Here is a 14,317-nt window from a genome sequence, read left to right as displayed (position 1 = left end):
TGATTTTGATGAGTCGTTCCTGACGACCAAAATGATGAAATCATGAAAAGACAAAGCTGTTTATTGCTAAGATTTATAGCTCTACGCTGGGATTACCTAACATCAACACTAAATTATGCAGCTGAATTCCACAGACTGGTGCATTTATGCGCTGAGCTATTATAACAGCTATCTATTCACCAGAAAATCCTTAAATCGCCATATTAAAGTAGGAAAACCTTTTGTTTAAGGCTACATGTACATTTTAGGCTCAGTTTGTCTCTAATCAAATAAAGATGAGATAACCAATTTAAAACAAATCTGTCACTCATATCTTCCATCAAGTCAGATAGTCAGTAAACACATCTGTTTCTTTCTTTTAAAAAAGGCACAATTACTAATTAACTTTAAATCAGCGGGGAGCTACAAAGAACAGAAGGTGACAGGCTGCAAACCAGCGGCGTCATAAACTTGAATAGCTCATGAAAGTTTTCCAAGAGGTAAATGAGAGCTGTTAATTCACTTTCCAGTAGCCTCTGGTGTATAAGTATAAATCATTAATGAACAGTCAATCAGATATTTCCCCACTTTTCTCTGCGGCCAGACTTGCCAACATCAGCCGGTACTGATTATCAGTTAAATGTGGTGCTTTATGAGCCTTGTTAAAGTTTGTTGTGATACTTAGTGGTATTATTACTGAAGAATTATATGTGACTCCCAGGTGGATGTTGCAAAATTGTATTTTTTCACAGTAATAGGCTGATTATTTCCTGAGAGTCCATGAAAAATGCTTATGAGCAGCTTTTATTTTTTAGAATAAATTACCTGACAAACTCAAGGAAGTGAAGATTGGAGAAAATAACTGCTTTGTTACTAGGTTGTGTTATTCGTAATTGTAGGCATAAAAGTTTGTGACAAGGTTGAGGGGAATTGAGTGATAATCTTGTTGAGGTAATTGATATTAAAATACGATCTCAATTTAAAGTTTTTAGATTGCAGTGTTTATGGATGTGGATCATAGATTGTGCAAAATGTCTGCCTAAATCTTCTCACACGATGGATTTTTATTAAAAATCATTGAAACAAATATTCATACCATGGAAATCAAGAGAGCCATAGATGCAACAAGAATTGCTGAAAGCACTCAGCATATTAAGGAAATATCTGTGGAAAGGGAAGCAGTAAACAGTTCAAGACTGTGAAATGGACTTTCAGGGTCCCTGACTTTAAATGTAACTGTTTTTCTGCCAACCTGTGTGCTTCTAGCATTTTCCATTTTTATTTTGTGTGATGGATTGTCAAATACTTGAGAGCTTTGTAAAAGCATCTCTCAAGGGTCTCAAACCTAGCTATGGGAAGTAGCTGATTTAATTACGTACCTGCCAATTCCGTGGAGAAAAGAAGCCATGAGTCAAATTTGACGCAAAATAATAAAGTCTCACATTTTTCAGGACATTTGGTAAGCCCTGTTGAGGAAAAGTTAAAAACTAGGCCAGCCAGTTTGAAAACTAGACCATGTCTTGGACTGTTTAAGACAAAGTGTTGTTCAAAGGTTTTTGTTGGTTTGACAATTAATGATTCAGGAACTTTTGTTATTTTTATTTTAAAGCAGTAGCCAATTTTTACTTAAGGTAACTCTTATAGTAACTGTTATATTGTATTTTCACCTGCTGACTAAAATATAGAGCCGTATAATTGGGACTTTAGATTGTGCCCTAATAAAATGCTGCCTTTTCTGCCATTCAGAAAGCGGGAGCTGTACACAAAAGAGCACATATGAATTATAACATCCGATTGTATGAGAAAGAATATATTATTATAGCCTCTCACCTTCTTATTCCCCTTCCACTTTGGATACAGTAAAGATTGGGTAGTAAAAGTAAGCAATAATTATAAGAGATTTAGGGCCACTCATGGGAGTTGCAAGTATCACTAAGTCTAAAAACTGACCAGAACAGACTCTAAATTTCTTAATGGGTCTCTTTCACCAAAAACAATGTTACAAATGATGTATTTTCTATTTTTGTTACACAATTTTTCAGGTCTAGTTTTCTTATGAAGTACATTAATAAAAATTTATTTGCTTATTTTGGCTCGTGTTATTTCTGCACACTAGCTCCCCTCTGTGATGTTTACTGTGTGTCATGGCTGGACTGCTGTTTCACTGCCTGAAGTGAACATTTGATGCAAATTCCAGCATTAGCTTACACTAGTGGCACAAGACACTAGTGGCAAACTACTGATAAATCTTCGCATTGTTAGATTATAGGTTAAAACAAGTCAAAATGAGTTCTGGGTCTCGAGCAAGGTTTATTCGATGTGCTTTGTGGATTGGACTCTGTAGTTCACGTTATGATGTGTTTCTGGTTTCAGGTTGCTCCTTTTTTGTTGCTATTTTGTGTGATTTTGATTGGGACAGATTGGCTCTGCAGCCTGAAGTTAATGTACGGCACAGTGCTAGATTGAACTGAACTGAGCTAAACTGAATGTAGCTGGACACTTTCGATGACTTTTTTGGGTTGATGTTTTATATTCTGCGTTTTTCTCTTTGTTTTGCTGTTTGCGTGATTTGTTGCATTTTTCGCACATTGGGGATTTGATGTTTTTGTTTGAATGGGTTCCATGGTTTTCTTTGTTTTGTGGTTGTCTGTGGGAAGATGAATCTCAGGGTTCTATACTGCATGTGCACCTTGAATCTTTGAAAATCACCGTTCTAGCTATTGCCTGAACCAGACCTTTATCTGTTTTGCAGACAGCCTGCAGAGAGGCTGTCACTTGATTGATCTAGTCTGTAGGTTTGGTATTCTGGAAGAGAAAATAACTGTTACAGTTAATACACTGAAACATCATTCAAATTACTCAGGCATATGACTTAATTAAAACCACCCCTAAAGCTCACTGATGCTGCAAATTCCTGCACGATTGATATGAGTGCATTTGTAATTTTAGAATAGAAGCCTTTTCTATAAAATGCTTACATTTTCACCATTTCTGATGATGACACAGAAATTCATTGTACTATGCTACACAAACATTTAATGTTGTGGCTTCAAGTTTCCTACTGGGGAATTAATCTAAAAGGTCGATTTTTAATATATTCCCGATATGTTGGATTGACATTTGAGTACTGGAGAAGAAATGCCTCACATAGAGCAGGAAGTTTTAAAAGTCCATTTCCTCCCCTGGTGTAGGTCCAGAAATAAAAATTGAAACAGGAACACTACTGGGAAACAACAATCCTCGGGGATAAGGATGTATTTTTTTCATATAAATGTATTAGCTTTGGCCTGGATTCTGCAGCTATAAAGACAGGGAAACTACTTACTTTTCACCATCTTACTCTGTGGAAGCAACAGCAATTTTATGATTTCCATACATTCATAGCTCAACATGAAAATTATGAAGTTGCAATCAGCGATTCACCTCAACCGTCTATCCTCTCTGCAGTATTTTCTAGCTGGATGAAAAGATTTTTTTTACTATTGACATACAGCATGGAATAGGCCTTGCCAGCCCTTTGAGCTGCGCCGCCTAGCAATCCCCCAATTTAATCCCAGCCTGATCACGGGACAGCTTACAATAACCAATTGCCTTACCAACTGGTATGTCTTTAGACTGTGAGAAGAAACCGGATCACCTGAAGGAAACCCACGTGGTTATGGGGAGAACATACAAACTCCTTATAGGCAGTAGTGGAAATTGAATCCCGGTCGCCTATTCTGTAAAGCATTGTGCTAGCTACTGTGGTACCGTGTCACCCATTTATTTGAGCTGACACAAATTTAAACTATTTGAATTCCTACTATAAAATGCTCTGATGACATAATGATTTTGTAATGAGGTAGATATGAGCTTTTCATGGTATAATTTCTACTAATCAACGAACTATCTAATCCAAAAAGAAACTAATTTTATTTATGAATATTGTGGTCCCTTCATGTGAATATTTTAACGTATATGCTTTTTGTCAACTTTTTAAGAAATTTGTGTTAAATACTTCAACTGCAATCATAATGTTCAATCTCTCATCTTTATTTGGAACCCTTCATAGTGTTAATTAAAAATTGTGCAGTTCGTTTCCTAGAATGCTGTCTGGGACATTTTTTTCATGGGCTAGGCTGCTGAGTTATTTTGATGACAACATAGATGCTGGGCACCAAAGATCCTTTTGAACAGATGCCTGATAGTGAAAACATCATTATTAATCAGTTGCTGTCTGGTATCGGAGTGGGGGAACTGCAGAGGATCGAAATAAGCTACAGTGAGTGTAAACTTAGTCAACTCCGTCATAGGCGCTAGCCTTCATAGTATCCAGGACATCTTCAAGGAGCAATGCCTCAAAAAGGCAGCATCCATTATTAAGGACCCCTATCCCCCAGGACCTAACTTGTTCTCATTGCTACCATCAGGAAGGAGGTATAGAAGCCTGAAGGCACACACTCAATGTTTCAGGAACAACTTCATCTCATTTATGAATGGACATTGAACTCATGAACTCTAACTCACTATTTTTTATTTGTATTTTTCTGCACTGCTTATCTAATTTAACATACACACACACACACACACAGACACACACACACACACACACACACATACACTTACTGTAATTCATATTTTTTCTGTTATTATGTATTGCATTGTACTGCTTCTGCAAAGACAACAGATTTCATGACCTATGCTGGTGATATTAAACCTGATCCTGATTCTGTTTCTGACATATTTGGTGCTTCTATATACTTTTCTAGCTGGAACCCTTCATGTCTGTCAGTGTTTTCTACTCAATGTCTTCTGTTTCTGACTTTTATCTGCATTCCAGGAACTGTCCTTATGAGACACCTGCAAAAATATAATGTGATTCATCAACTTTTCCTTCTCAACTCGTGCGAAGATGAATTACTGCTTGATGTGTCATCTCTCCTGAAAGAGCTTGCCTGACATATGAGTCAACCAGTTGGCTAACATCCTGCATGCTGCACTACAGTGACATTCCTGAGATCATATTTTTTAATAGACCTAGTTGACGATTTTGATGCATCACTGTTATATTGTCTCTAGGTAGAAAGGAAAGAAGGAACTGGTGGGACCTCGGGATAACTCAAATTGTTTTACAGCTAATAGTATATTATTGTAGTGATATAGGAAACACACCAGCCCATCTGTACACAGCTAAGTTCCACAAACACCAACATAGTACTAAATCATAATTGCCTTGAAACTCAATACCAGTTGGTGGTGCTAAACACATTATATAATAATTAGCAACACACACAAAATGCTGGAGGAACTCAGCAGGTCGCATCTATGGAAAGGAGTACAGTTGACGTTTGACTGCTCTTTTCCTTCGATGCTGCCTGGCCCACAGCATTTTGTGTGTGTTGCTTGGATTTCCAGCATTTGCAGATTTTCTCTTCTATATAATAATTAGCAATAACATTTGAGCCTATGCTTTCGAAATTAAATTCCATGTAAGGTACAAGTACTTCTCCCATGGTATCACCTTATCTTACTTCTTGGACAGTTTCTTGGGACTGGGCAGTAAAAGATTATTCTGCTTGAATTATTTTAATGTAGACTAACTTACATACACTACCAACAAGGGATAACATTTTAGGCAATATTCTAATCATTTATTTTTAATGATATTGCAACAAAAGTGCAAAGATATTCTTCAAGGGCTACCCAGGACATGCCCTCTTCTCAATATTACCATTAGGAAGGAGGTACAGGAGCCTGAAGGCACATGCTCAGTCATTCGGGAACAGCTTCTTCCCCTCTGCCATTAGATTTCTAACTAGACATAGAACCCGTGAATGCTGCATCAATCCTTTTTAAACTTTCTGTTTTTGCACCTACTTATTTTACCTTAACTATTTAATATACATATAATTACTGTAATTCAGTTTTTTCTTATATTTATCATGTATTTCATTGTACTATCGCTGCAAAGTTTACAAATTTCACAACATATGCTGGTGATATTAAACCTGATCTGATTTTATTTTTACTATTTTATTTCACGAAGCATGCTTAGTCGTTTTAGTAAGGGAAATGTGATTATCTAATGCAACATTTTACTAAGTCTATTGTCATGGTGATGATAAACTGCATCAGTTACCTGATTGTAGAAACAATTAAAAAAAAACCTAGCTGGCGCATTGATAACATTTCTGAGAAACATTTCCAAACCATTTTTATACATGGATTACTCTGAAGTTCACTGGTGTTTCCTGTCGACAACTGGCCACTAGATGACACAAACAGCGGAGAGATATGTGAGCAGTTGGAATTTGTATTGGTGCTCTAAGTTTAAAATTGTGGTCTTTATTTGAAACTGCTAATTGATAGTGAAGCAGTCTGAAGAAACTTGCCACATTACTTCCCATTTATTCAGCAAGTTTGGAGGGATTGTCATTGCAAGTTGACAATTTATCATCATCATTATGTGCTGTGTCATATGGCGTGAACGATCATGGTTTTTCCATAACTGTGATTGCATTGGTCTTGGCAAATTTTCTGCAGGAATGGTTTGCCATTGTCTTCTTCTGCACAGTGTCTTTTCAAGACGGTTGATCCCAGCCGTTATCAACACCCTTCAGAGATTGTCTGCCTGGTGTCAGCAGTCACATAAGCAGGACTTGTGACATGCACTGCCTGCTCCCATGGCTTCATATGACCCTGATTGAGAGGGGGATAAGCAGGTGTTACACCTTGCCCAAGGGTATTCCCTGCAGGTTAGCAGAGGGAACGAATACCTTACACCTCCTTTGCTAGAGTTTTTTCTCCACGTAGCTACCCAAAGTTGACATTGATTTGTTGTAAAGGAGCCAGTATCAATATCTTTTATCTTTCCCTCGTCTAGCTTTCATCAAAAAATGTTGTCAGACCAAAACTCACCAATGCAATACTAATGTGGCATTATTTCATGACAAGACCTGTATATTTTTGAGAGCATTTAGATTAATCCCTAATATTTATAACCATCTTTATTGCAATGATAATTACAGCCACATAATTTTGATTATTCTTATAGAATTTACAAATATATGAAAGATCATGTGCTGAAAGAAGTTAAATATTGTTCCATAACTAAGGATGCATTGATCATTTTCCGCACTGTACTATATCAGAGAGTCACCATTTTCACATTATCCCTATTACCTCCAAAGAATTCTTTGTTATAATTAAAGCACAGAGAAAACAACACGATTCTAGTCTTGTGGATTCAGCTGCATAAGTGCTTTCCTATCCTCTCATATTACTTCCCATAGTTTGAATTTGGCTTTTGTTCGAACCTAATCCCAGCTAGCAACTGGATTTAATGATATACTTGCATAAATCTTGGACTACTACCTCACTTGCAGCTGTGTATGATCCTTGGTCAGTTCTGGTTTGTATTCAACTTTGTTTGATTTCTCTGGCAACTGCTTGGCCAATTCCTTCTCCCTGTAGGTGTCTTTCTGCAAGTTTTTTTGGCCTCTATCATTTTTCTTTTCCTGTGAGAAGCCTTCAGAATATGCAGTATTTTGTCTTTGGTATCTGTTCTTTGAACGTTTTAATATACGTAAATGGCTGTTGTCTGCGCAATGAGCATTATCATTTCAACTTGTTGAAGTGTGCTTCTGTATTGACACACATTTGTTACAGGAAAGCGAAAGACTTTTAATATTCCTCATATATTCAAAGGAACTTGTGTTTCACAGCAAAATCATGCAATGCAGTTTAGAATATAAAGTGCAAACTAAAATTTATTATCACAGTACATACATGTCACCACGTACAACCCTGAGATTCTTTCTTTGTGGGCATATTCAGCAAATCTAGAGAATAGCAATTGTAAACAGGATCAATGAAAGATCAAGTAGAGTGCAGAAGGCAACTAACTGTGTAAATACAAATATAAATAAAATGCAATAAATTAGGAGTGCATGAAATAACAAAATAAAGAGTCCTTAAAGTGAAATCATTGGTTGTGGGACATCTCAACAGATGAGTGTGGTTATCCTCTTTTGTTCAAGGGCCTGATGGTTGAGTGGTAATAATTGTTTTTGAACCTGGTGGTGTGAGTCTTGAGACACTTGTACCTTCTACAGCAGCAGTGAGAAAAGAGCATGGCCTGGATGGTGATGATGTATGCTGCTTTCCTACATGTAGATGTGTTCAATGGTTGGGAGGGCTTTACCCATGATATACTGTACCAAATCCATCATCTTTTGCAGGATTTTACACTCAAAGGCAATGGTGTCCCCATTGGTGATGCAGCCAGTCAATACACTTTCCACCACACATCTGTAGAAGTTTGTCAAGGTTTTTGATGTCATGCGTAAGCTCCGCAGACTCCTAAGGAAGTAAAGGCATTGCCATGCTTTCTTTGCAAATACATTTATGTGACAGGTCCTCTGAGATAGTAACACCTCGGATATATGCATAATAGAGTATACAGTTATAAGTGACTTCACATTTTTCTTTTCCTGTAGAACTGCCATTTTGTGGAAGACATGGATTAAATATATAATCCCACTGGTCAAATGTGTTTATTTCCACTTTTCTTCCAAAATTATATTGTAAAATGAGTTGTTAGAATTTAAACCCAAGATGATGGGTTTATCTTTGATCACTAAAGTTCTGCAGATGCTAAAGATGTGACTAGATATTGGAATCCCCTGCTGCAGAGGAACGGGGGAGGACATTGTGTCCACAACGGCCAATGGAAGCAAATATCATGAAAATAATTAACAAGCAATGATCAATGCCATAGCACTTGTTTTACACTGGTAACCAATATCAGTTTAACCCTGAGTGATTGATCTATGTAGGCAATGCCACTGTACAGACCCTGAGTTCACATAGATGTATGTAGTTTCCAACTGATTGCATATTGATAAAAGGTTTATCTTTCTTAGACCAGGAACAGCAGGGGAATTGCAATGTCCTCGTAAAATAAGATAACAGAGGGAAAGCTTAGGGATAAACTTCAGGTTTTCTTAACCTTAACGTTTAATTACCCGCATGTTTTGTTCTTTTCCTTCCTAGGTCAACTCTAGAGCTGGAATGTGAGAGATTTAAAAGATAAATGAGATAGCAAGCTCCAGATTAAAAAAAGCACCAGTACATATTTCTTGATAATCCCTGAACGATTAATGTCAGTTTCCCTTTGAATAAAGGATTTTGTAGCTAATTTTGTCTTTTGTGCAGCACAGAAACAGAGTCTTTTGGCACACCTCATCTCTTCTGACTATGATGTGTACCTACACTAATCCCATTCACCCACATTAGGCCCTTAAACCTCTGTGCCTTTTCTATCGAAGTACCAAGTACTTCTAAATATAGTAGTCTTATCTGCCTCCACTAAATCCTCTGGGAACTTGTTCCAGATATTCTTTACCCACTGTGTGAGAACCTTACCTCTCAGATCTTTAAATTTCAACCTTCTCATCTTAAATATGTGCTCATTAGTTCTAGTAGTTCTAGACCTCCCTGCCCTCCAAAAGATCCTAACTATCTATCTTTATCTATATCCTCCATAGTTTTATAAACATCTATTTGGTCACCCCTTACTCTCAATTTAATTACCTTGCCAGAGAACCTTCCACAATTTAGTAGATGTTGCCAAAGTTTAAAGTACATTTATTATTAAAGTATATAGACATTATACTGTACAACCTTGAGATTCATCTCCTTACAGGCAGCCATAAAACAAAGAAACCTAAAAGAACCCATTAAAAAAAGACTTGTCAAACACCTGATGTGCAGGAAGAAAACAAATCGTGCAAACAATAAAAGCAAGCAAGTAGTGTTCAGAACTGTAGTCCATGAAAGAAAGTCCATCCACAGGCTTGAAGCCGCAGACCCTCAGTTCAGCACAGAGCTGAATAAACATCATGGAGCACCAAGCTGAGCCAACCTGTCCCTCATCCACTGAAGGAAGCTACAATCAAGGCTATTGTAGGAAAAATAAACCTGGTCCTCCACTGTGTTCTAAGGCTTGAATTAACATTAACACTTGATCACGGGAAACAAAAGTGCTTAATGCTGAGGTAATGAGCAAAGCTTATGGAGCTTTTTTTTTCCTCAGCTGTGACATATTTCATTCTGTGGAGAACAAGGGTAAATGCATATAAAACTACATCTGATACGAATGACATTGCAACAATCTTAATTGGGAAAAAGAAGCGCGAAATATTCTAAGAACCTTTATTTGAAGTACAGCTGCATGGTTAAGTGTTTATTTTCTTGATTTAATATATATTCCGATGTATTAGCAATTACTGTAACTTTATTTGTTACATTGAAACATCCATTCAAATGCAGTGAAGTCGTCCAAAGTGGTATTATAACAACATATCCCTAAAATATGAATGCAAAGATATGTGCTTCTGAAAGAATAGTCACGTTTTTCCTTCCTTCTGCAGAAAGCTGTCAAGGACCTTGGGGGTTTCCGATGAGCCAGTACTTGAGAAGCAGTGCTTGGCACTGTGGACGAAATGCTAGAATGTCTGCATGCCTGGTATGTTTGCACATCAACCTTTCAATCTGCTGTGCATGATGCATTTTAATTTCTGTAAATTATTGGATTTACTGTAAATTCACTCCATTCCTGAAAAGGTGTGTTCATTTTGCTTTGCAGCCATTTGAAAGAGTGACAATTGGCCACGGGGTAAGTGCATACATTTATATTCTAATTTCATAACTGTTTAAAATTTGACAATCATTTGATGGAAAATTGATTCCCTTCGCAAATGAATACTGATTATGTTATAGAAATTCTTCATTCTGATAGTAAATTGACTGCTTTGAGATTCTGCTCTACCAAAACTTTAATACTCCAGGATCAATCTGTAGAATAACAACAACTCCATTAAAAATAAGATAAAAGTTAACTTGATTTGTCATGTATATTGGGTGGTGGGGTGGAGATATGCCTCTATCAAAGGAGGTGTAAGCCTGTAGGTCACTCTCGGGCAAGGTGTAGTACCTGCTTAGCCCCTCCCGATCAGGGTCATGTGAAGCCTTAGGAATAGGTGATGGATGGTTGTATGAGCGGATGCTTATCACAAGTCCTGGTTACGCAACCACTGACGCTGAGCAGACAATTTCTGAAGAATATTGATAATGGCTGGGGTCACCTGTCTTGTAAAGACACTGACCAGAAGAAGGCAATGGCAAACCATTTCTGCAGAAAAATTTGCCAAGAGCATTCAAGGTCATGAGACCATGATCACTTACATCACATGACACAGCACATAATGATGGTCAGAGTCTGATCTCAACTCCAGTGAATTTGGAGAAAGTAAGTCTGCAGAAAGGATGCCATTTCTGTTAAGCTGCTGATTATTCACATCCCTTACTGTTCCATACAGACTGCAGTTGTGAATGGTTTTTCCTTTCAGGTGATATCCCGGTTTCTGTCTAAACTTCTTTAGAGTATTATTTTAGCAAATACATCTCAGAAAAGCATTAACTTAAAGATCCTTGGGATGTCCCAGGTCAGGAAGAGCATGGGACAAGAATTTCTTTCATTCAAATATCAATTATTTGATTGTTTGCAAAGTTTGCAAAATTGTTTCCAGGATCTCTGTGCTTATGATGCTCCACTATAAAGAAGAAACTGGTGTTTAGTACTGTAAGCAATGCATGTATAGTCACCACTTCTGGGAACATCAGTCACTAATTTGTGACTTGCAGATATTGTTAGAAGAAGCAACACATCTACTGTGAGTTCTGCTTCAGTACTTAATTAATAGGAATTTGGAACCCTTGTAATTAGCTGTGCTTTAAGTTACAAACTTGTTTTGCAATGTAGCTCACAAAGAATTCACTGAAACCTCAAAATGCCATCTCAATAGCAGAAAATGAATCTCGGGGTTGTATATGGTGGCATGTATGTACTTTAGTGGAGAGCATTCTAATTGGCTGCATCACCTTCTGCTATGGAGGAGGGAGTATGGGCTACTGCACAGGATCGAAATAAGCTGCAGAGAGTTGTAAACTTAACCAACTCCATGGGCACTAGCTTCTGTAGTATCCAGAACATCTTCAAGAAGCAATGCCTCAAGGAGACGACGTCCATCATTAAGAACCCCCACCACCCAGGACATGCTCTCTTCTCATTGTGTTGGTCCTCAATCCTCAGTCCTCTGTCCTCTTTCCCCCTCTGTCTGGTGAGGAAACAAGGCTGATTTGATGGGCAGGATCAGAGGAGAATTGATGCACATTTTGCACAAAACCACTGATGAGAATTTACTGTGGATATAATTTCTGTAGGTGTGGCGTGTAGCACACCAATTTCAGATTCAATGTTTTACTTCCTCCATTACAGCACGCCAGAATTTTAGGGGAAAAAATAAGTGGTCTGTGTGCTCCTTCATGGAAAATACTAGCAAAAAATAAACCAGAGAAGGAATAAAAACTCAAAAAAGAGGTTGGGATTTTGGCACAATGTAAAATTAAATCTAAAAATAAACTTTGCATTGTTGGCACTGATTATGCATTTTTGTAGTGTCTATACCAGCTGTTGAAATTACTGCTGATTGTTATTGTTAAAACCTTTACACTCTTAATGCCTTGATTATGTGCATATGCTAAATTACATTTATCCATTTGTTCTGAATTGTCAATGAGGTGCCTTTGTGTCTTGCTGTTTATCTTTTTGTTCATAGCAGCTTCCATTGGAATCCTTATTTTATCGTGCAGTTTTGCAAGTTATTATCAAAGAACACTTCGGAAATGGAAAGCCACCCGGTGCATTTCAACAAACCAAGTATGTTTTAGGCATTTGAATTTCAAAGACTGTTGTTATCTCTGGAAGGTGTTATGATGGAGAGTGAAGGAAAGACATGGAATTACGGGACTGCATGGTAGACCGTAGGATGGAGATGGGTGTGGTGCAACCAGGGTGGGCTTGGGGACGCAGTGAAAACCAAAGCGGTAAGATGTAAAAGCTCCACTTTTTGTCTGGTTATGTGTCTCCGATTCAGATTTTTAGACATCTGGCAGCAAAGTAGTTATCTGACTACGTCCCGTCATAAATTGGGGGACTGCTTTGTGGAGCACCTCCATTCCATCTGCCAAAAGTGGAACTTTCTGGTGGCCAAACATGTTAATTCTGATTCCCATTCCATTCTGACGTGTCAGTTCATGGCCTCCTCTTGTGCCAAGATGAGGCCACGCTCAGGGTGGAGAAGCAATACCTTATATTCCATCTGGGTAGGATCCTACCTGATGGCATGAATTTTGACTTCTCCTTTCTGTAATTTTTTTTCTCTCTTCCTCTCCTCTCGTCTTCATTTCTGCACTCTGGCCTCTTATCTCCTCTCACCTCCCTCTGGGTTTCCTCCTCTTTTCCTTTTTCCCATAGTCTGCCTTCCTCAGGTTCCTTTCTCTCTGGTCCTTTGTCTTTGCTAGCCACCTGCTTCACCTATCACCTAGCTAGCTTCCTTTCCCTCCCCCTACCTTGTTATTATGATAGCATCCCCCTTCCTTTCCAGCCCTGAAGAAGGATCCCCAGAGTGTTTATTCATTTCCATAGATGCTGCCTGACCCGCTGAGTTCCTCCAACATTTCCTGTGCATTGCTTTGGATTTCCAGCGTCTGCAGACTTTCTTGTGTTTGTGGTCTAACTACGTCACTGTGATCTTCTGCACTTGGCAGTAGTCTCAGTGGAGGAATCATTTGATTTTATGACCACACTAAAATGCCAATTTCACAGTCACTGAGTTATCCCAGAATTATAAGGAAATCGGCGAAGCAGTCAAATTAGCATATTGACACTATTCTATCATTCAATCGATTATCTTAAGTTCATTTAAATATATATATTCTTCAGTAATTTTCTACTCTAACAGAAATTCTCAATCTGACTTTTGAGTTCTAGGTTTTTATTTTAATTAAGTATTTGGTTACACAGCCTAATTGTTACATATTGACATCAACCTTAAATGATGTTGCTCTAGTTTTAAGTTAATTCTCTCTTACTTGCCGTTAGAATGTTAATTTCACTCCATCTACCTATTAGCTCCTTTAATCACCCTAAACACTTGGGTTAGATCACCTTTTAAATTGCCCTCCGCTGATGCTGAAAATGCTTATTGAAACATCCCCCCATTATGGTTCAGAGTCATCGATCTCATTCCGTGCTTAGAGAAGCTCCAATGTTACACTGGTGTATCATTTCCACTTTCCAGCTGCCCTCGTGGCCCCTTTTGGAGAGGTTGGTGTACGTTCAACTGGAGCCAAATTTAAAAGCAGTCTCTTTTCAATAAAGTCCACTGGGAGCCAGATTGAGACTGACTGAAATCCACTATAATACTTTGAAAGAGGACAAACCTTCATTGAATCT

General features: G+C 37.9%; 1 protein-coding gene across 3 annotated transcripts in view; it reads left to right on the top strand.

The window, feature by feature from the left end:
- mettl25 (methyltransferase like 25) overlaps positions 1-14,317 on the top strand; it is a 93,226-nt gene that overhangs the window by 52,735 nt on the left and 26,174 nt on the right. For 2 of the 3 annotated variants that reach the window (XR_011887117.1, XM_072267490.1), the window contains exons 6-8: positions 10,392-10,486; positions 10,607-10,636; positions 12,639-12,739. Coding sequence is in view for 2 of the 3 variants with exons in the window: in XM_072267490.1 (XP_072123591.1) it covers positions 10,392-10,486; positions 10,607-10,636; positions 12,639-12,739 (226 nt within the window). In the remaining variant the exon portion in view is untranslated. The remainder of the gene's footprint in view (positions 1-10,391; positions 10,487-10,606; positions 10,637-12,638; positions 12,740-14,317) is intronic. The other variant, XM_072267491.1, reaches the window with a different exon arrangement.

Source organism: Mobula birostris, chromosome 9 (genome assembly GCF_030028105.1).
Source record: "Mobula birostris isolate sMobBir1 chromosome 9, sMobBir1.hap1, whole genome shotgun sequence".
NCBI lineage: Eukaryota > Metazoa > Chordata > Chondrichthyes > Myliobatiformes > Myliobatidae > Mobula > Mobula birostris.
Note: the sequence above shows the minus strand (reverse complement) of the source record. Positions and strands in the feature narration are given on the sequence as shown.